Below are 27927 nucleotides of genomic sequence, written 5' to 3'. Positions count from 1 at the left end.
CTTGAATTTGTACGTTTGTAAAAATCACCTCCTCCGAGAAGCTAAAGCAACTCCGACTTTGGACTGATTATCTCTCCCAAGTTGCTTGCTGATCCATTCACCAATCTCCACGATTTTCTCGAAGTCGACACCAGTTTGTAACCCTTCCCCTTGAAGTAAATACAGCAGATCCTCCGTAGGAACATTTCCAGATGCTCCAGCAGCATAAGGACAGCCTCCAAGTCCTCCAACAGAGGAATCGAACACCCTGACCCCGAGAGTAAGTCCTGTGAAGATATTAGCGAGAGCCTGCCCGTAGGTATTGTGACAGTGAAGGGCGAAGAGGGTGAGATCCCGGGAGAAGATTGTCTTCACCTCGTTGAGGACGTTGGTGATGATTCTAGGAGTGCCAGTGCCAATGGTGTCCCCGAGAGAAATTTCGTAACATCCTGCCTCCAGCATCGACTCCGAGACCCTCGCGACCACCGAGGGCTTGACCTCGCCCTCGTACGGACAACCTGCTATGCAGGAGACGTACCCCCTGACCCTGATCCCAGCCTTTAAGGCCGCCTTTGCCACCTCCTGGAAGCGTATGAGGCTTTCCTCGATGGAGCAGTTAATGTTTTTCATGGAGAAAGTATTGGAGGCAGCACCGAAGACTGCGATCTCCTTCACTCCTGATGAGATCGCTGCGTCTAAACCCTTCAGATTCGGCACCAGCACCGGGTACGAAACCCCCGGAGCCTTCGTGATCGAGGTAAAGACCTCAGAGCTGTCCCCCATCTGCGGCACCCATTTTGGCGAGACAAAACTCGTTGACTCTATGGTTTTCAGACCAGTCGAGGATAGCCTGTTGATGAGAGAGATCTTCGTCGAGGTAGGGACCACAGTTTTTTCGTTCTGCAAACCGTCTCGAGGACCCACTTCTACTACCCTGACAAAATCACTCAGCTTTCGATTCACGGTGCTCCTCTGAAGAACTCTTAGGCGTTGTAGTGGAGAAACGAAAAGCATTTTCCTGGAGTGAAAAGACAAGAGACAAATGTGCTTGTCTGAGCTAAAATTTTTTTCATGGATGAGAAATGGAGTGACAACTTTGTGCTAAAACTTTCGACACTTAATTACTTATTTAATTAAATTCGGGTGACATAATTAAAATGTTCTTTCTCAATGTTCCCCCATTATTTTTCGGTGTTGAAGACTTCCAACCTTAGCTTCCCAATATTCTCGATTTTCTCCACTTTACTCTAAGTATGCTGAGGAAGACTTTTACATCAAATGGTCGATATATTAATTCTCCTGGAAGTTCACGTATTATTATTTTTTACGTATTGTTATCGTACAATGAATATTTCCATATCAGGTAATTTAATTTAACTTAGTCTTCCTCAGGACACCCACATCACCGTTCAAGAGATGTAGCAATACAAACTCTGACTAAGAAGCTACCCAAATATCTCTTACCCCGAAAATCAAAAAATCAAATCGAACGCTAAAAATGTGCTATTTTCAAATTCAAATCCGGAAATTTGGTGAGGTGCATACCATAATAACTGACGTTACATAAAATACCGCCCAAGCTATAAGAGTGTGTGAGTGCAGTCAGTGAAACAGCTGATTCTAAACTGAAGGACGAACAGTAAGAAAAGTCCTCGTCGATTGCACATTGCATCCCAGTCGTCACTCGTCATAATAGTAAAATAAAATGTTCCCTGCTTACGCTTATCTCTCAGGCTACGACAGACACAAGAAGCTCATAAATGATTACCTTCTGCTCAGCGGTAAATCCCTGGATAGCCTCAGACGAGACACGTATGTAGAAATCATCAACCACTACCAATAAATCGACACATTCACTCTCCACCACGCAATCCGGCTTATCGGGGTTGTTTGTGATTCAGAGTGATTTGGTGTCGAAATTTACATCAAATGTACGTGACTCAAACAGCTCTTGAATGATTCGAGGTCCCGGGATAAGACCGATCATGACGTCATCCGAGAAAATCACCGATTCCTCTGGGAGGACGAGGAGGTGGCAGACACCTGGGAGAATCGTCTTGCCAGAAAGTATTATGATAAGTTGTTCAAGGAGTATTGCATCTGTGACTTGAGTTATTACAAGCACAACAAGGTATACTGAGCTTTCTCTAAAAATTCTTGTCAATTGCTTTTATCGAAAAGAATACCCACTTGTGGATTTTTTTTACATTAAGTCATTTGAACATCCATGTTTAATTATTTTGACGGAAAAATCTCAAGAGCAGAATCTCAACGTAAAAATCCAAATCTATTGTATCATTAACGAATATCTCACAGAATTTGTTGGAGGAAGGAATAGAATTTGAACACAAATTATCTAGACGTTCATTGCAGTAATGAAGAAGTAGAGTGAAATGGAGTCGATACTTGTGATTTTTTAATAAATAGCGATTGATTTGGTAAATTAGTGATTTTTTGAGGAAATATGGAGAACTACTATTTCTCTGAAATTTAATTAACTGCAGGAAAATCCTTTGAATGTTTTCACTTTCAATCGATAGTTTTCGAGTAAATCGATTATTAATAGCAAAAATTACATCACTTTACCCTTTTCTTGCGGAATTCTTCGATTTTTGGTTTAACAAGGATGAATTATCATTCTGAATTGATATTTTTTATCTAGGTAGCTCTTCGATGGAGAACCGAGAAAGAGGTAGTCGTGGGAAAGGGACAATTTGAATGTGGGAACAAGAAATGTAATGTTAAAGATGGATTGAGGTCCTGGGAAGTGAATTTTGGATACGAAGAGCACGGAGAAAAGAAAAATGCACTAGTCAAATTGAGTATGTTGAAGTATCTTCCATATAATTTCCAAAGTGAAATTTCAATAAAATGTCTACAAAATATTCTATAAAATGAATTTTCTTTCAGGATTATGTCCGGAATGTTCGGAGAAGCTAAACTACAAAACCAAAAAACGAGAGGTAAAGCGTCAAAAGGCTCTGAAGAGATTAGGAACCTCTCCAGATAAATCACAAATCAGTTCAAGCTCAAATGAATCCCCTGGAACTGAAACTGCAATTAAAGTCGTGGCTGAAAACGGTGATAAACCCGAGGATTCGCAGTCATCTGAGACAGATGACACCAATATATGGAAGGGAAAACCTGTGGAAGGAGTTGAGAAATCTCGAGAGGAAGAGTTTGAAGAGTACCTCGCCGATCTTTTCCTATAAACAATTTATTTCATCAAAACAAATAAGTAATTCTTCCTCTCTTCTACAAACTTACATTATATTCAATATATTAATTTATTCAAAATAAAAGGTATTTTCTATACAAGTCCTGGGGTATTGTACAGTTTAATACGAGAATAATGCACTTAAAATCCATCTTCACCAAGAAATCAGTGACTAATCGTTGATCCATTGATTGGTCGGATATTCTTACTTTCCAAACGTAACGTTAACGTTGTGCAATAATTACGTGAAAATTTCACTACAGAATTTGTTAAACTCTACAAAAAGGAACTAAAAAAATCTGTAGGTTCGATAATTCATTCTGAATTTCAATAGAGTACTGAACTTTTCATTATTAATTCAACAATTTGTGCGATAACTAATTCATCATAACGCAAAAAAGAAAATTTTCACTCATCAAATCTCATTTACCCTCGATAACTGCAATGAGGATATCCAACGAATATTTGTAATATTTAATTATCGTATCACCTACCTAAAGGCCTAAATACAATTTAATCCGTTAGTATTGTCGGCTTGAACGTGACAACGTGAGCAATTGAGTCTACAACTGGATGTAAAAACCGAATAGAATTTTGATTATTTAATTAGGCACGTCAAACCCTTCAATTTGCAATTTTATTCATCATCAGAAGATGCTCTTTGTATTAAAAGTTACGTCTAGTGGCTGAACTAGAATAAAAAGACTAATCATTCGTTGTACTTTGGAAAAGGGATCGTCTAGCGATCGTCAACTTATGTACACTAAAAAAAAATAATTGAGATAATTTTGGATTTCAATGATGACAAGTTGAAAACATATACTTTCACCTGATAAATCATTCACAAACCTCAATCTAACCATTAAAATCCAAAATCTCTCATCAATAACTGGCACGTCGATAATTTGAGTGAATTGAGATATTCAAAGGGAGAAAAAAAAACCAGACAATTAAAATTGCTGACGGATGGTCCAGTGGAGCCACGCAGACAGAAAATGAGCTATTCACTTATTTTCATTAATTTTCATAATCAAGAAACTTGGTTTTGCTATCTCAGTCTCACTTTTGTGGTTCCACTAGTCGAAAAATCTAGATTCTAGAAAAATTAACGATAGCTCAGGGTGCATTAGTTACAGCTGGACTTTCTGTTGCTAGACTTTCGTGAATTCAGCTTCTGGGAGTCGCTGTCCTCGTCGCTGCAGTCTTCGTCGTGCGTGTGAGTCACATTACGAGGGGTTTCTGGTCTCGCATGGGGAATTAGAACATTATTTTCAACCTCCAGGGCTTTCTGAATCCGAGAGAAATCAAATAAAATAAATTAAAAAACGTAAAATACCGACGAAACCAAGGATAAGTTCTGGTTTATAATAAATAGTTGCACGTTGGATAAATACTTACGGCTGCTGGGTGATTCTGCAGTTCATCCTCGTACGAGAGTTTGAATGTCCTTGTTCTGCTTATCATTGGGGTCTCCATTACGAAACGTTGCTCGTGTGCCACTGTGCTCTCGTGTGGCATCTGAAATTCCATTGGCAAATCATTCAAATGGTCGAGTAACATTCAAAAATTCTTACACTTGCATTCTTATTCTTACAGTGTCGCGAAAAAATCAGATTTCATTGAAAATTGACTACTTATTTTTAGGGCATTGTTATCTACATTCACTTAGGACCCGAACCGATGAAATACATTTTGATTCACAATTTACTGTTTCCCCCGTTTTTTTTTTTGTGAAATGTTAATTTTGGATTAGGAAATTCCTCGATATTTTAAGAGAATTTTAAGAGTTCATTAGTGAATGATTTGTCCGTAACGCTCGTGGTTTTTCCGCTTTCAGAATGATTTGTCTCTTCCTTTCCTATTGAGGTAATATATTGTATAGTGATATGAAAGGCCATTAAGTAAGCCATAAAAAAGATGATCTATGTCATTTTTACGGCTTTTGAACGTAAAAATGTGATATTCGTATTTTATCTAAATTTCAACTTTAGTTCAATTTTTCTGTTTTCGGAGGAAATCATAATTATCCAAAAAATATCAAATATTCAATTTTTTAATAAACATTAAACTGATTGGATTTAATTATATGTAAAGTAGCTAGGGCCCGGACTAGTATATAATGAAAATTGTAACGCCCCCCGCGAGGTCGAAGAATATTTGCAAGATAATCAATATGAAATTCAAAATGAGGAAGGCTTACCAGCATGGCAGGAGCTCTGAACATGTACGAGAAGGGATAATAAATGAGATTCAGGAACGTAGCTGCATACAGATCAGCGTACCTCACGACTTGACTACTAAAAAAGGTCTGTCTGCTTCCAGACCTGAACAATGACCCCATCATACCATAAGCCAGATCCATTTTATGAGTGACGTCTCTGATAGAAGCCCTGAGTTTCGAGATATCAGGCTTTTCCTTTGTGCTGCTGTCGAGGTTCTTGTACATCTCCCCAAGCATAACGTCGAGATTCTGCAGTTCGGCGAATAGCTGGCACTTGTCAGTCCAGACGTGGAGCTCTTGCACGAGTTCAGGAACAATCAGAAATGTCCTCCATCCCCTGATTTTCTTACTTTTCAGGATGTCTCCGAAGATGTGGTCACCAATGTAGAGAACATCTTTTCCTTTGGCTCCAATCATCTCTGTGAATACGTCACAGGATCCTCCGGAGTAAACTTCACCTGTGTGGAGGGGACCCTTGTGTGTTCCCAATTTCAGGGCTCCAGTTCTTGTGTCCACCTGTCAAGTACAAAAAAATATTTAATTCTATTTATTTCTTAACTACTCCACTACCGAATTGCACATTTAAAAACAGTCAATTATTCGCAGAACTCAGTCTAACCAAGCAAATGCCAAATTTATTATCAATTCGTAGCAAGTTGATAATTTAAATCAATCGAAATACCCGAATTCAAATATGGAAAATATAGAATTCCACGTATCCTTATACTACTTCGCTCGTGAATTTTTAACGCATCCTCATGAATTCTTCAGATCGAAGAAATGAATTTATAAAATTGTAAATTTCACTCAATAAAAAATAAATCGTGGTAATTGAATTGTTGCTAATAAATTCACCACAGTCTTCCCTAATTTCTAAATATTTCACATAGTTTTCCATAAAAATCTAAAACAATAATTGATGGATAGTTTGAAAAGTCGACTTGTTCTCTAGTTGAGTTTTCGAGAAATATTTCTGAACGTAAAAGAGATATGTGAATTCTTTCAGAGACTAGAGATATCCAAAGGATATCGTTGCTTTCGGTATTACTCATTTTAGTGAAAATTCAATTTCATTTTCATCCATTGATTAAAACTAATGATGACCCACCTGCCGCAAGATGGTTCCCTCCCCGAAGAACAATGGTTTATTGGCATCGACGACGATAGTATCGAAATAAGTTTTCCAGTCGCTATGCGGCTCGTCAGGTCGTGCGCCATAAGGAAAATCAAAGAGATACGTCATGATTTTGTCAGTGAAGACATAGTCACTATTTGTAAGAAGAAAGACCTTGGCCCCACTCTCTCTTATCCTCCGGAGGAACATGGGAAGACGTTCGTCTTTCTTCACGTACTCCTCAAGATTCTCAGTGGTTTTTGATTTCAAGTCCCCGTGAATGTGGATCCAGTCCACTGCGTTCCTCACGTCCTGGAAGATACTCTTGAAACTCATAGTGAGCTCTCCCTCCTTTACTCCTGTTTTCTCTCGGGTGTACTGAGGCGAATTTGTGAAGAAATCAATGAGGCAGGCGATTAGGTACGTCTCCGGGAGGTTGAAGAGCGTGTTCAAGACGTAGACGCGATTTTCATCGAGCTGAAGGAACTTGTTGGGGTAGAGTTCGTATACTTGTGAACTACACACAAATTCATGAAGTTTAATCCATAATTCATTTAATTGTATTCATTAAAACTGCTAGTTAATTGTTCTCCTTTCTCTATAAATTTTTTTATTGAGACATGAAGTTATTGCCTCTATGGTGACAATTTCCATACACTAACTCGCGTTTGTTATTAAATTTAAATTGAAATAACGGCAACCGATTGCATTTACTGTATTCTCTAATAAAACATGGAAAGTTGAAAGAGAAATTATAAAATTTTTACGAAGTTAATTGTACGGACGAATATTCATCTCTTTGTAGGGGTTTTATAAGAAAAAGAATTTCTAAAAATGGCAATTTTTCAGTTTCTCTACAAATATTTTCGTTTTTTTAAATTGCAAAGTTTTCTAGGAATAAAAAATTCAATGGGAAAGATTAGATAATAAAAATGCAAATGTTCTGAAAATCGCCAAACAAATGAGGAATAAATAAAAATACAGATGTTCATTTGGAAAAATGCAAAAAATTTTTGAGAAAAAGGATTCGCAAAACGAATTTCCTTATATGCAAACGATTGAATTTAGCTAATAGTCAGGTTTTCGAGGAATATCTCTGAATCTAATCGAGACAGTTAAGCTTTACTAGATGCCTTTTTGGCGGCTCTCCACACATCAGAGGAATTTTCGACAAAAAATTCCGTATATCTCACCGATTCAAGGATAATCCTCCAGTTGAACGTTGACTGACCACTCATTACTGTCAAAAATGATAGATATTTAGGCCCACGTGTAACTTACTGCTTTAGAAATTCAAATCCATGAACACAAACGAGAATATTTCCATAAGCATCGACCTTCAACAAGTTTCCATACAGAGTATCGAACCACAAGCCTCTGACGGGAAAGCTAGGATCATATTCAAAGGCACGAATCTCCTGTGGATATCCCAGCGAAACCAGACGCTCCTTCAGTAAATTGAAGCCCAACTGCTCATACTGAGGTGATTTGTACTCAGCCAGTGTATAATCCATATCAAATCCATAGAATTTTATGTTCTCCAGATGGAGACTCCTATTGACGAATATTCTGCGACAAAAAAAATGTTAATTAAGTCATCATTTATTGGAGATTAGAAGGTATGAGAGTGGAACCTGTTTCTAGCCTGGTGCCTGGGGCCCATTAAATCCGTATATTCCTCCCGAGGATCTCCAAGTGACAGGCAAATCGAATGATCCGTATCGGTTACACTTGTCATTTCTGAGAAACGAGACGTCATTGTAATATTATCTGCCCATCGATACAAGCTCACACGAGAGCCCATGTTTTTCTTCCTTTGTTTTTCTTTCATTTTTTCAACGTTTCCTTCACATTACTCTAGTCTCATTACTCGAGTCATTATTCGCGTTTTATTTTCGTTTCTCAATTGTTTCTATGGATGCATAAATATATACGAGAGCATTACCATTGGATATCATAGATTGTACGTGAACTTTAGTGACGAAATAACAGAATTCAATGAGTTCATTACACTCGGATATTTTTATTCGTAATATCTCAAATTAGAACAGAACACAAAAAAATTCTTAATGTTACAAATTTGTTGACAGTTTAAAACAAAAGCAATGCATTGTAATAAACTTCTCGTTTTTCCACTGCAAAGAGAGAATTTGAGATAAATTAATAAATATAAAAATGAATTAATATAGCGTGTATTCAAAAAAATTTTGCTACACCCCTAAAATGTGAAAATCATGTCTACATAATTTCCAAAATTCCGAGATAATTTTAGTAAATAATAAATTTGAAATGAAAGAATTTAAATAAACCGAAGAAAACGGGTTGAGTGAAAATTAATTTTTCATTTACGATTGATAAAATTACTACAGAAAGAATCCAACGTGTCTCACAAATGAGTAAACGATCGTTTATCACCTGTATTGAAAGGCAGCAGCTGCTAGTGACTTCTGAAAATATTGTGAAAAATGCACTCAGCGCGTGAGAATAATGTTATTCCCGTCAATGACTAATTCACTGCGCAAAAATACACCAAAGAGAATAAGAAACTGACAATGGCATTGTCCTAGTGTGGAAAATAGAGCAATGAAAAGAATAAAAATCGTTGGACTAGTTGGACTTACTCGTTTGGCGCAAATCGCTGGGGATTAACGAACTTGGAACTTTGCATTGAAACGTCATTACACTTGTCCTTGAGCTTCATACTACTCAATAAGTGAAGAGGGGCTCGGTATAGAGAGGCTGATCAATGAGAAAGTAAGTACTCGTCGACGATTCGCGGTGGGAACTCCTTAACTGACGTAACTCGACGGTAAAGTGAAAAAATGATGAATCAGTGGAGCAGAGACTTTTCACTGGGGTCAATCCGTAGAAAATCGTTGGACGATTCAGAATCTGATGATTCAACTTTCAAGTGCACTCGTCGATGATCAGAGAGTTACTGAGTGCTTGAGCCAGCGAACTCTTTAATAAATGGAATGAGAGGTGGATCTGTACTTCCGGGGATGGGTATGTGGGGGAATTGAGCTGGTGGGCGATTCACTGGAAACTCATCCAACTGGAGAGGATGAGGTGGAATTACCTCGACATTGAAGTGGGTATAGTGTCTGATGACCCAGTGTTCCAGTGAAATCCAAACGTCCATCACTGGAGCTGAAATTGTGTTTATGGATTTCTCATGGATAAAGAGGATCGATTGATTGGGCCTAGCGCGTGGTAATTGAGGCCCAGTTTTTTATGAAGACATTCATGCTTAGATTCGCATAGGTTCCTTCCACTGCGAGGTCCTGGAATTCCCTGGAAATTCATTCGACTGGAGATTATTGACGACCTAGTGCTCCAGTGAAACCTAAACGTTTATTGTAGGATCGCGAATTCACTGCAATTTCATTCGACTGACGACGATGATGTGGAATTATCTCAGCAATGAAGTGCGTGTAATGTCTAATGACTCAGTACTCCAGTGAAATCTAAAAGAAAATTATCACTGAAGCTGGAACTACGTTGATAAATTCGTAATGGATGAAAGGAATCGATTGATTAATCGCCGAATTCCTGGATTTCTTGGTTGGTTCCAGTTACATTCTTTCTCGAGCTTTCCCTAATTTCTTGCAAAATTCGAAAAACAATTCCCAGTTCATTGGTCGTCATGTGAAGATCTTTCCAATGTATTAATTTGACATTCACTTTGATATAATTAATAATAATAATAATCATCATCATCATTATCATCATCATTATCATCATCATTATCATCATTATCATCACCATCATAATAATATATGATTATATATTCGATAGTCATTACACAGTCTGAGAAGGACTTTAGGCAGTATTACTAGCAAGTAATAAAATGCTATAATAAATGTTATTAATCTCATTTAAATAAAAAAATGCCCATATTACCCCGCGCTCCCCTATATTTTTTATCCCAAGATGATAAAAAATCGAAGACCTCAATAAAAAATCGAACAAATCGAAGAATTGCCTTTTGTTTAGTTAAGAAAAAATGTCTAAACCCGGTATAATTGACAAAATCAATTAACTTAACAATAATAATAATCATCATCATGATCCTAAAAGAGAGAGTTTAATCGAATTGCCAGTGATTTTTTAAGATTGGACATATAATAAATAACGTGTGGAATTGTGCTCGTCCAATTATCCCAAGAATCTTGAAAATACCCTAGATATTTTTGGCGGAGTGAAAACTCACAGATTACGTGCAGGACTGCACGAATATCTTGTGAAATAGGCAATTATCACGCGATGAGTGAAAAGGTGGGTCAGAATGGATTATTCTACCTTGCCCTTGCGTGTGGCACTTCCTCGCTGTCAATTACCTGAAGATTTTTTGGTACTATCTGAACTCACCGTCAGTTCAACGCATTCATCATTTAAAAATGGTAAACATTGACTCATCCAGGGATAATAAATTATTATGGCGGACATACGTCAGTTGATATCTTTTATCAAAATAGTTATTGCGTGAAGTAAACATCATTGCCTTCATAACTCGGGAGAAGTGTGAAGTGAAATTGAGAGAAATGGGAAGTATGTGAATAAAATGCTGATTAAATTAATTTTTGTAAAATTATATTAAGCAATAACTGCCGATATCTTCTGGTTTTTTAAGCTTTTTAGAAATTTCGGAGAAACCGTTGATTAAATTGAGGTGGAAAAATATACTTTTAAATTTTAATCCAGTGAAAGAATTTTCCGATGTTCTTAGAAAACTTTTGCAAACTTTTGCAAACTTTTGCAAAAATTCACGAAACTTTACATAAAATTTAGATAAATACATGCAGAGCTAGGAAAATGTATGACTTATTTATTAAATTCATTATTTTTCATTAATAAAACCAAAGAACGGTATTTTTTCACGTGAATCTGACCCACGAGTACCCAGAACGTTACAAAAATTATGAAAAATGAAAATATATAGATACCAACTCCTTAAACTCTGTTGGAGAGAAAAAAAATCGGTGAAACTCCAAGTTTCTAAAATTTCCAGAAACCACAAATTAAAGAATATCTTCACCTGAATTGTCGAAACTTCAGTTGATTTTTATTATATCATTTAGTTGAAGGAATGGTTTAAATTCAGTGATAAAAACTTCCAGAAATTCCAGATTTCTTCTGACATTTAAAAACCAAGGGCTAGAAGGATTTGATAAATTTTGACTTTTGGATTATTTCCTGTGGAAATTAGCGAAACTAAAGGGAATAGCAAAATTTTGGTCATAATTTTTTTTGCAATAATTAATTTGCTTTACAGTAACCGTTTTCATTAAAAAATCGCCATTTCATTTAGGGAGCAGAAACTCAGACGACCAAAACCGTTTTATACCTCGCTATAAAATTTTGTTGACATTTCGAAATATCTTCCTCTCAATTCTTAAATTTTCCACTAACGAATTCCGTGAAATTTCACTGCAGGGAGTCCGATAACGACGGAATGACAAGACGTAGCGCCTGATAACATAATTGAACTTGAACTGCAGACGAAAATAAAACTCACGTGATATCCCTGAAAACTAAAATAAAATTATCCCTCGGAAAATGGTAAGTCGAAAAATAATCTCGAGGAAATGTTGCAGAAGGAAGTACTCAATTTCCCCGGTACATCTAGTTTTTTATCCTGGCGAAGTGCCCAGGACGATTGACGTCCTGGAGAGCCAAAATAATTCGACCTCCAAAAAATTATTGTAAAAAAATACGGAGGGAGGGTAAGTATGTCGGTAATAAACGTGGGGATTCGGAAATTTTCTGTCGCCTGATTTATATCGAGACACGAGGCTCAATTATCTGTCTCGTGGCTCGTTACAGCAGTTTATCAGTGTCGCAAGATTCTGCAAAAGATGACGACTAAAACTGAATTTATATCTAATACGTGATTAAAATATTCCCATTGCTAGATGATCCTAAATTTCTCTATTCACTAATAGAAATCCTATTAATACATTTGATTTGATTTTTTTTGCTCCGAATGCAAATATTGGAATCAATCACAATTAACTCTCTCATTTTGTATATTATATGAACCAAAAATAATTCAAGGACAATTAATATTCAATAAATTTCAGAGTTCATCACCAATCACAGGCTAATGTATCAGTAATATTACATCATTTATTTTCCTCACATGTAAATATTGTTGAACCCTAGCCGGCGATATGAATTGAGACTGAATTAATTTGTGAATTAAAAAAAAAAAGTGTTTTCTCCATAACTGAATAAAAAATGTTATGAAATAGTTCAATGGTGGCTTGGAAAATTTATTTTGATGTCTTGTTGAGTGAGATGGAAGATGGAAATAATAGCAATAGTTGTTGCATTGATGTCTAGGAAAGATTAACCAAAATGTGTACTTTGGAAATTTTTGAATTCTGGCGCTGGCGCGGTTTATTCTACTTCAACTGAATTTGATTTGAGCTCCTATGATAGTTTCGATACAGTTGATATCAGAGGATTTCTCAGATGATCATTCGAAAAGGCATTGCTAATTTATTTACGAAAAATGAATATACGCAATGAAAGAGCAATTACTCGTTTGAATAAAAATTCTCTGCTTTGCAATCCATTTAATTTCATTTTGATAATTTAATTAAATATTCCAAGACAGCATGAATTCAAAAACTCGCTACACAATAAATAATCTATTTCATTAATTTTCAAACTGATCAAGAAGCGAAGACAATTGTTCCCTAGAAATGGAGAGAAATGTTAGAGGAGAAGTCTAGTGAAGAATCGAAATGTATATTGTTTAAAAAAAATGTGAAATTTCTGAAATGATCGAGTGAATTCGAGAGGAAAAATCTCCAAAACCCGAAGTTTTCGTGAAAATTCAAAGATCATTCTGATTTTTCACTAGAGATTCAGTCCTCGATTCTTCTGAAACATTATGATATATTTTTCTCTAAAAATTATGATTTTGGGGGTGAAAATGTCACATTTATAAATTGAAAATTGGTAGATCATCTGGTAAAATTTCCATTGTCAATACCGAAATTTCCCACATAATCTGTCCCCAAATTGTCACCAGTCCCAATAATTGTAGTTGTCATAGAGACAAAAAAATCAGAGTCTTAAAAAAAAAAGAGTTTGCAAACATGAAGATAGTAAATGAATCGCTGGTAAACCGTCAGCTTTCACATCACAAATTTCCAGAGGATTTTCCCACAGGGTAATCTAAAAATCAATTAACATCATCGCGTGATTTTACCTGTGTCCAAGCTCTCGTTTATAGGGCAGCCTGGTGAATTCATCGTAATGAGGTCCAAAATCGGTGAAGCTTCTGTCCGTCAGAGCAGGTGGTGCTGAATATTCATGAAATGATTATTAAATTCTCCAGCGAGGAATAGCCGTCACAAACAGCTGTACAAAAATCAATTGGTTACCGTTTTCCGTGGGCGATACAAAGATATCGAAGCTCATGGTCTTATCGATTTCGATTTCGTGCTGTAATTTTTTATCGGTAATGAATCAAACGAATTAAAATTGTTGAGTGACTGTTAGGAAGGACTGGCTTGCTGGCGCACCACTACTGGAATGACGAGTGTTTCGTACTTGGGGACCAGTTTCCTCGCATTGCGACGAAATCCCGTCAAGACAAAGACGATAAGGCGCCTCAGAAAACGGGGGAAAGGTCAATCGAACGAGTATCGAGTTTTTTCAACGCAGATTTTACAATCTGGCGAGACAACGCCAATGGGAAAGTGAAAAATATTTTTACCGAGAAATCGAAAGTGCATTCCAAATGTCTTCGATTTTATCGATTTTAACCTTTACAGACTTTTTAGGGTGGAAAATTTAATTTATTTTCTGGAGTTCATCTGCAAGGCTGACTCCTGGAAATTTTTATCGTGTTCAACTTTCACTGAAATTTCAACATCTTAGTGTTGAATGTTTATATATTATATTGTTTTTCTGGTGGAGTAATCTGGAAATTTATAAAGTCGTTAATTTTTCTATTCAATTATGTTACAGAAATTATGAAACAATCAAGAAATTTTCGGGGATAAATTTCCATCAGGTTGGGAAATTTTCACCTCACTGCCATTACAATTGAAAACTCGTCCCTTTTCAAAAATTTTCCAGGAAATATGATTCCATGGCACCCTCAAAGAAATGACTGTAATTTTTTTATCGCCAATGATATTTCCGTGGTATTTCAAATTGCGCTGAAGCCTTGAAGATTTATTAACGATATTTTCTCATTTTTCAAGTTGCTTACAAATTTCTGAGAAACGGTTAATTAAATTGGTATGATCATTCAATGTCACGAAGCTTCATTGGATAATCACATCAATTTAAAAAATTCAGGAAAATAGACGTACGATTACGAAAATTTATTGATCATTGATGAATAATGGTAAAATCAAAAAATGATAAATTTTTTCACGTCAATCCGATCCCCGGTTTCCCATAAAATCATTTAAAAAATCAAAACAAAAAATCAAAAACTATCGGCAAAAATCCCTAAGTAAAACTCCGGGTTTTAGTGATATGATTTAGTGAACAATTAACGAGTAATTTACAATTCTCAGGAGTTTTCCATGAAATTTTAGATTTTCAACGACAAAATTTCTTAGACATTTTTATCTGAAATTTTACTGAAAAATTGGGAATTAATTTATAACACAGGTGTGAATTCCTCTGCAAATCATTATCGACTCAATGAATGATCGCAGCAATTTTTTGTTGATTAAAATCTTTTAGGAATATTGAGAATCTGTATGAACATAAGACCTCATTCTACATGTTTACGCCTCCCGGCAACTTCAGTTCCTTATCAATGAATCATCGGCCTCAATCCCATGACGCAAAACGTTTTCTTATATCACCAAACAAACATGTCTCAACACTCCCCATATTTTGGATAAACAGTGCATCTTCATGCTGACGCATGATAAATAAGTTTAAAAAACCTGAGAAGTAGCCTTCGTTTCTCGAGAACTTTAATTTCGCGAGTTGTATTTTTAGGTGGGATTCCATTTATTTCAGTATGGAAGGAAGGGGCGACGATAACTGCGCGTAACGAGTAGAGGCGCCTACCAGAGTTTCCAAAATAAATTAAAAACGAGGCGAACACAAATTGAAAACGAAAACAGCAAAAATGTGAAAAGAGAGAGGAAACAAGCAGCATCTCAGATCTGACATATCTCATGACAAAATGATGCGATTCGAACGAATTTGGTGTCATTTTAAGGATTAAGAGAATATCTTCAAAATGACATATTTTTGGTGAGATTTCACTCTGCTCAGGCTGAGTTATCGATGAGTGAATTGATTAATTTGTTCAGTAGCAAGATTCTACAGCGTGAAATAACCTCGACTCGCAGATCGCTTTCTACGAATATCTCTTAATCTCAGAATCCAAAGGAAACATGAAAAACTTGTAGAGACCACTTTTGTAGATAAAAGTAACAGCTGCAAAAAAGTTCCTCACGGGGATGCGTTATCTTTAACAGGTTCAAAGATACTCTCCAAAAACAGAAGCTAAGTCTAAACATGGAGTGAACTTTTCAAAATTGCGACCAAAATACAACAGAACAATTGAAAAATTCAATTACCTTTGACTAGCCTGTCGATACCACTTCTTGTGTCCTGTAGGATCCTCATGGTGTCCCGAAGATCGATCTCCCTGCGCTTTGCAGTTCTCCAGATCCATAATCAGCTAAAAACCAAGAAAAATCCAGATTGATCATCTAAAGTTCTCCAGTACTCTCCTCAATATAATAACATTGACAACTTGCTCTTCGCACCATCACAACTCATAAACAAAGTGCACATGAATAATTCATAAAAGATAAGCCCACAATTATGAAGTGTCTAGCTTTCTTTGTGCTAAATTCTCAGAAGCAAATAAGAAATGTGGTACATGAGTAAAAAGTCATTATTTCACGAAAAATTCAGCAATAAAATACGATCTTCAGCCACGTGATGACACTTACGTCGAGTTTCTGGAGACGACCGGTTTGACAACTGACTCGGTATGACTGACAGTTTACACTTGTATTTTGGCCCGAGCAAATAAGCAAATACACCGAATACACGAACAAGTCACTTGTCATCGAGATTTACAGAGAAATGGGGGCACAACGGGTGAGGGTAGCGCCGATGTGTCTTTGAGAGGAACTAGGGGAAACTAGAGAAGTGCGCAGAAGGAGTGCGCAGGTGGCGGGGGAGCGCGAAGGCGTTTGAATGCTGGTGGAGGTAACGACTGAGATTTTCCTGAGTTTGTTTTGGTTGAGGGCCTCGGACGGCTGTCAAATCCACCGAGGGGACTCTGGGGTCATACGGCATGTCGTATCCATGCCAGATGACACTCGCTATTGACGCAATCGACGTCATTGTGAAGACAACATTTTTTTTCGCATATGGATGACACGCGTGGCTGGCAATTAGTCGACCTCGAGTGACGATGGAATTTATTTCTGGCTGTGGAGATGAGTGATGTGTGGAATACACTGTGCGGGCAAAATTTAGATTTCATTTTGAAGTTGGGTTTTGGAGGGAGTCAGGGAATTTTAAACTTCGATGGCAATTTCGGCTCCCGGCGAGGGATAATTGAATTTTTATTGAAGAACTGATATCTAGGACGCGATTAGACTCGTTTTTTTATGCAACCAGAAGCGCGGGAAAAACAGAAATAATCGTTTGAGATTATTGGAAAGTAAACAATTATACATTGCATTAATGTGTGATGAAAATACAATGAATAAACGAACATTATTGCTTACTTTTGAAATAATTACTTGGAATTTAGTGTATTACTGAATTTATATTTATGGTTTTTGCAAAATATAAAAATTGTTTTTATTTTCTTCTTTTTGTATGACGAGATTATGAGGATCGTACGGATAGGAAAACCCGTCGTGTAGGCTCCATGAAAATAAATATTATTGTTTACATTCAGCGCAATTAACCGGAATTTAGCGTATTAATCAACAGAGTTTAGTCAAAGTTATTTTTCCAAGACATCACAATGGTTATCAGAGTAAACGAACAAGTAATTAAAGATGTTTTGCCCCCCCTAAGCGAAAATAACCAGTTTTATCAGTTTTCTACCAAATCGTTGAGCCGATTGATTTCGTCATTATTTAATAATTCAAAAATCCACAAAACTCCAGTGAAATCCAGAAAAAATCCAGTGAAATTATTTCACGCTGATAAAACTTCGTGATTGTTAAAATAATAATAAAATTCGAAAACTGTGTGTTGTTTTGGGTGAACCCGATCAACAATTTGCCAGAAAACTAAAAAAAATAAAACAACAAACGTTAATTTTGGGTGAAAGGCAGGTCCTCGAAGAGTAGTGTCGTAGGAAATGAAAAAAAGGATAATTTGAGTTGAATAAAAAAAACAATAATTCGAGTGAAATGAGAAAAAACAATAATTCGAGTGGAATGAGAAAAAACAATAATTCGAGTGGAATGAGAAAAAACAATAATTCGAGTGGAATGAAAATGAAAGAAACAAACAGATACCGCACCTGGCGGATAGTGGAGGGACGAATAAAAGGACGATTTGAATTTCCGTTAGGTGGTCTCTGGCTGGTGTAGGCGGCGGTTGAGTAAGTTGGTGGTGGCGTTCGTGATGTTGGTGATGTTGAATATATCGTAGAAGCACGTAGTTGTCGGTTGTTCACAACCCGAGGTGTTACCATATAGAGAGGTAAAATTCGGAGCCCCGCGATAGCACAAGTCCCCTTCATTTCGCCCAACAAACAAAAAAAACACCCAGCTCACCTCCAAATCGAAGAAGGATTTTAAAAAAAAGCCCTCAAAAATGTCCCAACATTCACCAAGGCAACGGGCCTTATTCTCCGTACGTCAGGTCGAGCAGAAGTGCGAGTGAGAGGATTAATAAAAAAAAGTGAAGAAAGATTGACTGATTACGGGAATTATTTTGGCGTGATCCACTGGGGCCTATTGAATAGAAAAACTCGACAACCAAAACAACCAAACGACTCGTGGCGAATAGACTACTTAGTGGGAGTATGTATTGAGTATCCTACATTGACTTAAATTAATCCGATTTGGGGGTGACCTCGATGTTCTAGTCTCGTTTGGTATCGTTGTTAATGTTACCCACTAGGATAACCTAGAATAAACGAGAAAATATATATATTCAGGGGGTTTAGACTGAGACAACGACACGTCAATTTTTTCACGTCAGTCGGTGATCACCATATACCCGGAACTGGGGGGTTCATTAATCATCTGTTTTGCTTGCACTTGTGCTTATTGTTGTGGCTTCACCTCTGTGACAATTGTCGCCAATCACGTGTAATCGTGGGCTTATAGTTGTGGTCTAAATTGGTTTTTCAGGGGAGGTGGCATTGGGTGGATTTTTAAGACCCAGCCCATCTATTAAAGTATCTTGGGAGGGGTTTTCCGAGTTTTTCTTTCGAAAGGGGGACTTGTAGGTTTTTTTTTCAGGGTTTTAGTGGGTTTTTTAAAAAGTCATTTGGGAGGGGAGGAAGGACTTTCAGGTATTGATACTCAGGGCCACATAACCTTCAGGGTGCCCTGGAATCTCAGGTGGTTTCAGGAATAAACTCAATCGAGAGCACAATGCGGTGTCATTGAAAAATCAAGTGGATATTTAATTAATAACCTTGGGGTACACACTGGTATTATTAATTGGTTGAGTTAGGTAATTGTTTGGAGTTTCAGGGGAATTCAATATTATGTTTTTGGTCCACAATCGTTTTACTCGAAATTAATTGTTGGCAGGGTAGAGAAAAATTTTAGAGGAAAATTCTTGTGGATTTCCTGGAATTTGTGCTAAGTTTATATGGAAATAGGAAAACAATTGCATTTTAACAGTAAATTTTTGTTGGAAATCTCTCTAGGCAATTCTCTAGCCATTGGAATAGACAAAAATTCAATTGATTTATTTATTAATTGACAAGTTGGTATTGCTCTCAATATTTATTTAATGGACGTCTCCTCATGGAGACTGACAGAACGTAAATATTCTACTATTAAATTTGTAAAAATATATCTAGAGGAAAGTCGAGTTGCTGAAGAATGTGAAATTTTAATGATAACAGCCTCAATATAATTATTAGACTTGTCATTTACTGAATTAGTCACCAGTTGCACACTCTGGATGATCGAGAGATTAATTAAAAACCCATGACATCTTCGTTGATGAATTGAATCAAAGAAGTTAAATTCAGTAGCCAATTGGTAAAGGTGATGAACGAATTTTTCTTACAGATTTGTTAATTATCGAATCATCTCAAATGAATTCATGATCAAATGAATCATTGAATCCATGATTTAATACAAAAGTTTTCCTCTAATGTGACTGTAAGTAATTGATTAAATGGATTGAGGAATTTTCTTTGGGTTTAGTTAATCTTTTTTCATAGTTTATCTGTTTGGTATGCACGATATTTATTATTGTTTTGAACACAACTGTTTTTCTTGGATGTTTCTTCAATTTTTCACGTCACTTCTACCTGAGTCCGTCATTTTAAATACAATATATATTTATTACTAAAAATAATGACATAAAATGGAGTTTGATTTTCCGGAAATTTTATAAATAATACCGAGACATTGGTAATTTCTGTGGAATTAAATGAGATGTTTAATATAATTAAATAATTCCTTACTTAAAATTAAATTTTCACTTGCATTTATTCTGTGCAACTGCGTTATTTTCAGTTTGGCAATTTAATAGTACACGATGTTTATAATTATTTTATACACATTTATTCATTTTTCTTGTTACTTGTATCTGATTTTATGATTTTCATTGCAATAAATGTTTATGACACCTGCAAATGATGTTTTGGTTATTTATTCATCCGCAACACACCAATATTTTAGTTAAGCTTGCGTTTGGGGGAGTGAGATACTATAATCAAATATTTAAAGCCATAAATTGAAAGTTCAGATGAATTTGGTTTATTTTTAAGGATCAAGTACTCAAATGAAATCACAAAGAGATAAAGGGTAACGTCGACTGGTTCTCTAGACGAGTTTTTGAGAAATATCTCGGAATCTAAGACAGATAGCGAAATTTTACCAAGAACTTAAGCTGTAGAGTGGAAAGAAAGGTAGAAAAACGTATTAATAAAAATTACTCTAGCTCTCTTCAATTCAATTATATTCTTTAGAAACTTATATCTTAGATGAAAGGCTCGTTACCCTTTAGCTATTTGCGAATGATGAAGCATTCGTGCCTGAAGAATTTAGCCTGTCGATCTCCGTTGATATTGGGATCAAAGACAGTCCGTTTCCCTCATGTTAGTGGTATTTTTAGTAATCGAATTAGGGGTTCTGGTTAATGGGCGACTATGGACGAGAGGGTTGAGAGACTGTGAAGAGGATTGAGAGAGGTATGGTGATATTGGAGTGAGGCACTTGGAAAATCAACTGAAGGATTACAAAGGATTCGAGTTATTTGGGGGATATTGAGGATGAACAATCAGGCGTTCAGCTTGGCCGAGAGGCTCATCCCTTCGACGTATGTGCAGCAGGGATTGAATGCTAAGAAAACCAGGGAAAACCTTATTCGACATTTTATCGAACATGTGAGTAGAGTTTCACGAGTAGACATTTCTCATTCAACTTTTCCTTTGTGAGTAAAAGAAAAATAGTTTTAGATATTTTATCTTTTTTTTTTCTTGCGAGAATTACACCTTTAAATAAATTCATCTTAAAAGAAGAAAGGGTTCTTATTGGAATTATTTATCAAATATTGAGAAAAATTCTCCTTTCAACAATTGATTATGTGGCATTTTAGTTTTTTAAAAAAATTTCTCTGATTCTGGAAATGTATAAAATCATGAGAGAAAACGGTTTTAATCGAATCGCGATCGAAATTATCGCACTATGATTGGATATTTGATAAAAAATGCATTTTGACATTTGCTGTTTAAGGAGTAATCATGTTTAAGGCGTTATTGCCGATATCTTATCATTTTTCACGTTTTCTGGAAATTTCTCGTTAACCCAGAATTACGTAGAAAAATATATAAATTTTATGTCTTATCATTATTTAATGATTCACAAATTTTTATAGCGATGCGTTTATTTTTCTCAATTTTTGGTAAAGTTTTGAAAATTTTCGTAAAAGTTTGCGGAGGACGTAGGAAAATTCTTCAACGATGATGAAACTTTGTGAGACATTGAATAATAATAAAACTTCAAAACGATATAATAATAATAATAATAATAATAATAATTTTTATTTTCTTTGGTGTTACATTCATGTGTCACACATTCTCCGCTTGAACCATTCATAATGTATATGTTTAAACTTTTTCAAAATTCTACTAATTAATTAATTTTACTAGCTTTGTTATCAATGGGTACAATTAAAAAATATCGGTATATTTTCCCATGTCAATTTTGAGAGCCGTTTCTCGAAAATTTGTTGAAAAAAAAAACTTGAAAAATGAAAAATGCCACTTGCCACTTATTTCGTTGGAGTCCGTCGTAATTAATGAATAAAATTGTTCGGAAATGCAGCGAAAGTGGCCAGAAGAGGGATGGGACGATGCAACAATCGAGGCATTCCTCTCAGACTTATCTCAAATGGACAGCAACAATTTCCCCCTGAATTGCAGTGTTGGAGAACGCGAGTCACGTATAGTATCGAATCTCGTTGCGAGACGTCATTTTCGAATGGGGCACGGTATTGGGAGATCCGGGGATCTTGAGGAAGTCCAGCCGAAAGCTGCAGGAAGCAGTCTAATGTACAAACTAACTAATGCACTTGTCCTCGAAGTAATTCGATACATGGGTAAGAGATTTCCATTTAATGCTGAAGTATCACTCCTCAGAACGCTGAATATCTCAAAATTTGTACGAGATAGCAAAAAAAGTGAAAAGACATTTTTATAGCTCTCATTGCGCTCTACGAAAAAGGTCCTCACAACATTTTTCCGTAGGCCTTAGAGTCTGAGATATTCACCAAAAGCTAATCATCGAATATTTTTCGTTTTCGTTCTACCAATTAATGAAGAATATCTGGAAATCCACGTGAGATACGACAAAATGTGATAAGCCTTTTTTGTAGCTCTCGTTTTACTCTAGTTAAAGTTCTCATACGACATTTTGCTGTCTCAATTAGGTTCTGAGATATTTACCAAAAGCTAATCGTCGAATATTTTTGGTCGTCTTCCATCATTAGAATTTCATTCTGATGTTGTCATGCCTGGAAGACTTGATTTAACGGGGATTTCGCTATTCCAGGAGTGAAAAGCATAGCTGGATGCTTTCTCTCTCCCATGGCCACAGGGATGAGTCTCGTTCTCTGCATGCTCACTCTGAAACAGGACCGACCCCGAGCAAAATACGTCCTTTGGCCTAGAATCGACCAAAAGTCCAGTTTCAAATCGATAATAACAGCGGGATTGGAGCCGATAGTTATCGAGATGCAGATTATCGGCGATGAATTGAAGACCGATATGCAAAGACTAGAATCTCAAATGGCTGCGTTAGGAGAAAGCATCGCCTGTGTATTATCGACGACAAGTTGTTTCTCCCCAAGGGCCTGTGATTCGGTCGATCTTATTGCTGCATTGTGCACTCAGTATAATATTCCACATCTGGTCAATAATGCTTATGGGTAAGACTCAATATTCATTTCGTAATGAGTAACATACAATTTCAGTAGTTTAAATGTAACTGATGTTCTGATGATTCCTCTAGGAAAATGCTTGCGCTCTTCCGGAATTTCCATAAAATTAATTCATTATGAATTATGAATTTATTAATTGGTACTACTAATTATTTTCATTAGTGCCATTTGTTGTAATAATTGCCTCGCTATAGGCGTTGAATAACAATTTGAAATCAATGACTTAAAAAAGAAGTGGTAAAGCGACATTAGAAGAATTAGTTTAGTTTATTTAGTTTTCGTAAAGATTGAAATACTTTGAAAAATATCAGTTGTAGAAAGAACTGTAAGCAAATCGTTTTTGTCGGAAATTTAATTAGCTACATAAAAAATCTTTTCATGTTTCCACCATAAATCAATAGTTTTCAAGATAATAATGGTAATAAAATCGACTAAATTCGTCTTTGCCATTTGACTACTGAATCAATGAATTAATTAAACTCACGATCATCACGTAAAAAATTAGTAATCAGTGTTTCCTATTTTCCAACAGATTACAAAGTACCAGATGCATGCATCTGATCCAAGAGGCATCTAGGAAAGGCCGAGTTGATGCATTTGTCCAAAGTACAGATAAGAATTTCCTGGTGCCAGTGGGTGGTGCAGTGATAGGTTCATTCGATAAAAACCTACTAGATCGAATTTCAAAGATGTATCCAGGCCGGGCAAACGCGAGCTCGACGATGGACGTAATGATAACATTGTTGAGTCTAGGAATGGCTGGGTACAAGCAGCTGATAGCCCAGAGAAAGGAGATGTACGCTTATCTGAAAGAGGAGCTTGGGAAACTGGCCACAAGGCACGGGGAGAGACTCCTAGATACCAAGGGGAATCCCATATCAATGGGCATGACACTTCAGTGCTTGAGTCATCAGCATGACCACAAGCAAGTCACCATGCTGGGCTCCATGCTGTTCGTCAGGAACGTCAGCGGGGCCAGAGTTATAACTACCACTGATGTTAAACACGTGGTATCACATAAATTCGAGGGTAATCGACAAGTTAAATAATTTCCTTCTGAGAAAGTTTGTTTATGAAAAACTAAAACAATTCAATTACTGATTGTACTAGTTCTATTTTGAGTTATAAAATTCTTCCGTTGGTGGTTGAACTGATCGAATTTATCGAATTGATCGAATTGACGTTCGTCGACGAAAAAAAATACTCATAAGTTTTATCTATTTTAGAAATACTTGAAGATTCTTAATTAATAAATTCTGTAATGAATTTTGATTGTAGGCTGGGGAGCCCACAACAGTAATTACCCAATACCATATCTGACAGCAGCTGCAGCTCTGGGGATGAAACGTTTGGACGTTGATGCATTTATCCAACGTCTGGACAAGGCCTTGACGAAAGTCCGAAGGCGTTCAGCCCCTGTAACACCGACAGCCTCTCTAGCTGGTTCGAGTATCAACGGTGATGCAAGCAATCCTGGTGGACCTGGTGAATCTTCCACCGCGTCCACCAGCCGAGCGAGTAGCAAAGACAGCCTGCGAAAATGAACCGTAATCAACGCAACTGGCCAGTCCAATCAGCACATTAACATCAACTTGTAAATGATGAATTTTCTGTGCTGATTGGTCTGTCCAATTGCGTTGAGATACCGAGTTAATTAAATCTGGGGAAAAATGAGCTCAAAGGTGCGCTTTGAGAGGACGAAGCGCTGGTCGCTCGACGATTTTTAACGATTTCACCATTATTACGTTCTCTCAACACTCATTTGTTATTAATCTTCATGATTGAGTTTCATTGTCAAACAATTGTATGTAATTCGGCATTTCAATTTTTTTTCTAACGCACCTTTTGCATTTTTATTTCATTTTCACGTGTATGAAATAATTCAGTACAGTGCACTTTATAGAACAATTCGCAAATTTCGGGGCGAAGTCTCTGGAAAATCTATTAATTTTTTTGGATGATTCTATGACAAGTTTTGGATAGGAAAAAGTCAGTGGATTTGGATTTTTCTATGTTTATATTCTCTTGGGATACTTTCTGTATGGATGAAAAATCTCTTGAGAAAAATTCAAACAGAAAAATCAAAATATTTCAACTTTTTTCTATCGAATGTACAATCAAATTAGCGAAAAGGGCGATTAAAAAGTTATTTGTAGTTTTTAGAGAGTTCCAATGGAAATTCAAGTGAATTTTCAAGGAAAATACTGGGATTTTCTATGGAATTTATTTCACAGGTGAAAATGACGGAACGGCAGGATACGATGAGACTTTTGGGGTTTTATTGAATATGGAATTATTTTGGTGAGGGGCTAGGGAAAAGTGAGAAGAAATTGTCAGAAAATCACTCACTCATTACTTCGATTTAAAAGCCCTTGTTCTAGAGGTAATTGCAGTGTTGAGGGCTTTTTTCACTACTTTACCTGGGTATGAATAGTTTTCTATTTTACAATTTTAAGTGAAACCGACTGGAAATCAAATGATAAAGATCGATGCGTAAGCAATAAAAATAACGAGAGAATTAGATCTATGGGTGAAGTCACTGAGAAAAAAAAAATGAAGAAAGACACGAAATAAATTCACAAATGGATATCGCTCCTTCTCGACACAATGAATTGTAAATTGGAATAAAACGAGAGGGTTCAGTTAATTAGACAGCTTCTGGAGGTTGATAATTAGCGTAGATTTTTTTTACCTCACTCCACTTTGATTACTGCTCCGTCAGAATAGATGCATCTCCTGGGAAGTGATAAAATGCGATAAATCGAATTTTACACTTTTGTTATTTTTTTATTTAACTTGGGGAATTAGGCTCTAGAGGGGAATATCTGAGGATCTTCCTGTAGTTGAGGAAATTCCTGACCAAAAATGTCTGACATTATCTCCCAAAACTACTCATTACCATTTCAATCGACATTTAATGGTACATAGAAATTGAATGGTCGATTTGTCGTATTTTTTCATTTCCCTTCTCAGAGAGTTAATGAAAAATAATGAAGGGAGCATGAGGCGTTGAGTGTCGCCTGCATTTAGGATTAGAGATTAAAATTAATCACACGCATCAAAGAATTAGCTCTACTAAACCTAAACCGAAAATTAAACAATTAAGAAATGAGAATTAAACAAAAAAGTGGTAGAGAGTAAATTTCAATGAGAGGTAGGAATATTGCATGAATTAGGTGAGCAGAGAAGAGAGAGAAAGAGGGCCTGGAGCCTAGGTGAGAACTAGATGGATCATTGAGCATTGAAATCTCAATGGCTGAGAAGCTATAGAACACATTAGATAGTGGAAATTTGTTATTAATTTGAATGAATATAGCCTTTACACGTTGTTAGTTATATCTGTGCTAATAATGTTTACAAAATTTAAATTCAATTAAGCCTAGCTCAATACTCAAATTTTTATCCCTACGTTTATCAATGTTAACAATGTTTATTTATTTTTTTATAGATATTAGAAGTGGCTTTGCAAGTAAGGGAGTAAGTAGATGCAATTAGTTGATTTATTTCTGTGGGGAAGTGGTACTAACATTTTTTTTCAATATCTCGAGAATTAATGGATTTAGAAGAAAATATTAGAATTTTTCTTGAACAATTCCCTCTGATGATTTCTTCTAGATTTGTCAGTTTTGTGAGTATTTTTGCAATAATGTCATCCCTTCTCTGCAGATATCGAATCACTTAATAACAATAAAAAAATGAATTCTGACGATGAAATAATAATGTTATCGAGTGACTGTATTGTAAAGAATGTTAACTGAGTAATTGATCAATTAATCACACGCAGAATAAATCAATACAATAAGTACTGTCAGACAAATGAAAATTTTTGCAAAAAGTACTTGAAAATTATCCTATGTAAATAATATATTGGTTCGACCAATTATTTCATTCCACTCCTCGACACGATATTATTTATAATCTCTTTACTACAATCACGATTTATCCAAAACAATGAGGAAGAAATGAGGTAATTAAAAGTTATATTAATGAAAGTTGCGCTCATCGAAGAGTTGTACAACGATTGGAAAGGCCTAAGTTTCAAAAGTTGACGTTTAAAAATGAAAAACCGTATAAAAACCCTGAAAATTTATTGCTCTACGGTGAATTTTGCAATTGAACGAAGGAGTATTGTATATAAATAATATTAAATCTACGGAATAAGTACGAGGAGGAAAAGCAAAAAGTGAATCCATACGAGACATTCCATTATTAAAATTGCAAAACAGCAGAGAAAACATCTGCTATTTATAATCGTAGTACTAAAACAATACGAATTCGAAACCTATATAACGAATTAGATACGAAATAAATGAATAAATCAGAGATTATGCATCAGAACAATTTTAGGAGATAAATGTACAAGCTCTTCCCAGAAAAAGCAAGAAAAATTATAACAATTAAGGATGTAATTTCAAAAAGATACTAGTGACATTCGTTATGAACTTCAGTTCAGGTCCAAGCGAGTATTTTCTCATTTTACATTAATTTGGAGAGACAATTGCTTTATTTTCAGTTGCTATTCGCGAATGAAAGATGATGGACCTCACCTTTATTTGTGATAATAAAGAAAAACCACTATTGAATAAAAATAAATATAAAAATCGTTGAAATAAACATGAACCAATATTTATTGCTCTCTTCCTGACAGACATTTATTTTCGTTGAAAAATACTGTTTCACTGCAGAACCTTTTTAGAAGAATCTTTTTATTTTAAAAATTCGTTGTCTCTGTCTGATACTTTCGGTTCTCTAAGCCGTCCATTCATTCGATTAAATAATACAAATGCT

General features: G+C 35.9%; 4 protein-coding genes across 14 annotated transcripts; 2 read left to right on the top strand and 2 right to left on the bottom strand.

Annotated features, from left to right (window-relative positions):
- Position 1: 1 nt before the first annotated feature.
- On the bottom strand, positions 2 to 2020 carry Hmgcl (hydroxymethylglutaryl-CoA lyase). Of its 2 annotated transcripts, none has more exons than XM_011303008.1 (2): positions 1748 to 2020; positions 2 to 997 (listed from the first exon to the last, which is right to left on the bottom strand). In XM_011303008.1, the coding sequence occupies exons 1-2, from the start codon at positions 1804 to 1806 to the stop codon at positions 25 to 27; spliced, it is 1032 nt and encodes a 343-aa protein (XP_011301310.1). In that variant the 5' UTR covers positions 1807 to 2020; the 3' UTR covers positions 2 to 24. The 2 variants fall into 2 exon arrangements, with proteins under 2 accessions (XP_011301310.1, XP_011301312.1); XM_011303010.1 differs by lacking the exon at positions 1748 to 2020 and adding an exon at positions 1525 to 1595.
- Positions 1586 to 3891, top strand: LOC105265500 (protein FRA10AC1 homolog). Its single transcript, XM_011303011.1, has 4 exons — positions 1586 to 1791; positions 1945 to 2110; positions 2642 to 2801; positions 2890 to 3891. The coding sequence occupies exons 1-4, from the start codon at positions 1685 to 1687 to the stop codon at positions 3189 to 3191; spliced, it is 735 nt and encodes a 244-aa protein (XP_011301313.1). The 5' UTR covers positions 1586 to 1684; the 3' UTR covers positions 3192 to 3891.
- Positions 3243 to 20175, bottom strand: Nt5b (5' nucleotidase B). Of its 9 annotated transcripts, none has more exons than XM_011303016.1 (8): positions 18026 to 18111; positions 16104 to 16207; positions 8166 to 8271; positions 7813 to 8100; positions 6526 to 7048; positions 5397 to 5933; positions 4595 to 4714; positions 3243 to 4484 (listed from the first exon to the last, which is right to left on the bottom strand). In XM_011303016.1, exons 2-8 carry the CDS (start codon positions 16150 to 16152, stop codon positions 4323 to 4325), a joined length of 1785 nt encoding a protein of 594 aa, XP_011301318.1. In that variant the 5' UTR covers positions 16153 to 16207; positions 18026 to 18111; the 3' UTR covers positions 3243 to 4322. The 9 variants fall into 9 exon arrangements, with proteins under 9 accessions (XP_011301318.1, XP_011301317.1, XP_011301319.1 ...); XM_011303015.1 differs by lacking the exon at positions 18026 to 18111 and adding an exon at positions 16485 to 16575; XM_011303017.1 differs by lacking the exon at positions 18026 to 18111 and adding an exon at positions 16296 to 16432.
- Positions 18445 to 27709, top strand: SecS (Sec synthetase). Of its 2 annotated transcripts, none has more exons than XM_011303023.1 (6): positions 18445 to 18530; positions 20827 to 21085; positions 22026 to 22299; positions 22752 to 23127; positions 23672 to 24168; positions 24418 to 27709. In XM_011303023.1, exons 2-6 carry the CDS (start codon positions 20972 to 20974, stop codon positions 24681 to 24683), a joined length of 1527 nt encoding a protein of 508 aa, XP_011301325.1. In that variant the 5' UTR covers positions 18445 to 18530; positions 20827 to 20971; the 3' UTR covers positions 24684 to 27709. The 2 variants fall into 2 exon arrangements, with proteins under 2 accessions (XP_011301325.1, XP_011301324.1); XM_011303022.1 differs by having other exon boundaries at positions 18464 to 18530; positions 20815 to 21085.
- The last annotated feature ends 218 nt before the right edge of the window (positions 27710 to 27927 follow it).

The sequence above is a fragment of the Fopius arisanus genome, unplaced genomic scaffold (genome assembly GCF_000806365.1).
Source record: "Fopius arisanus strain USDA-PBARC FA_bdor unplaced genomic scaffold, ASM80636v1 scaffold00030, whole genome shotgun sequence".
Lineage (NCBI taxonomy): Eukaryota > Metazoa > Arthropoda > Insecta > Hymenoptera > Braconidae > Fopius > Fopius arisanus.
This window is presented reverse-complemented; position numbering and strand designations above follow the sequence as displayed.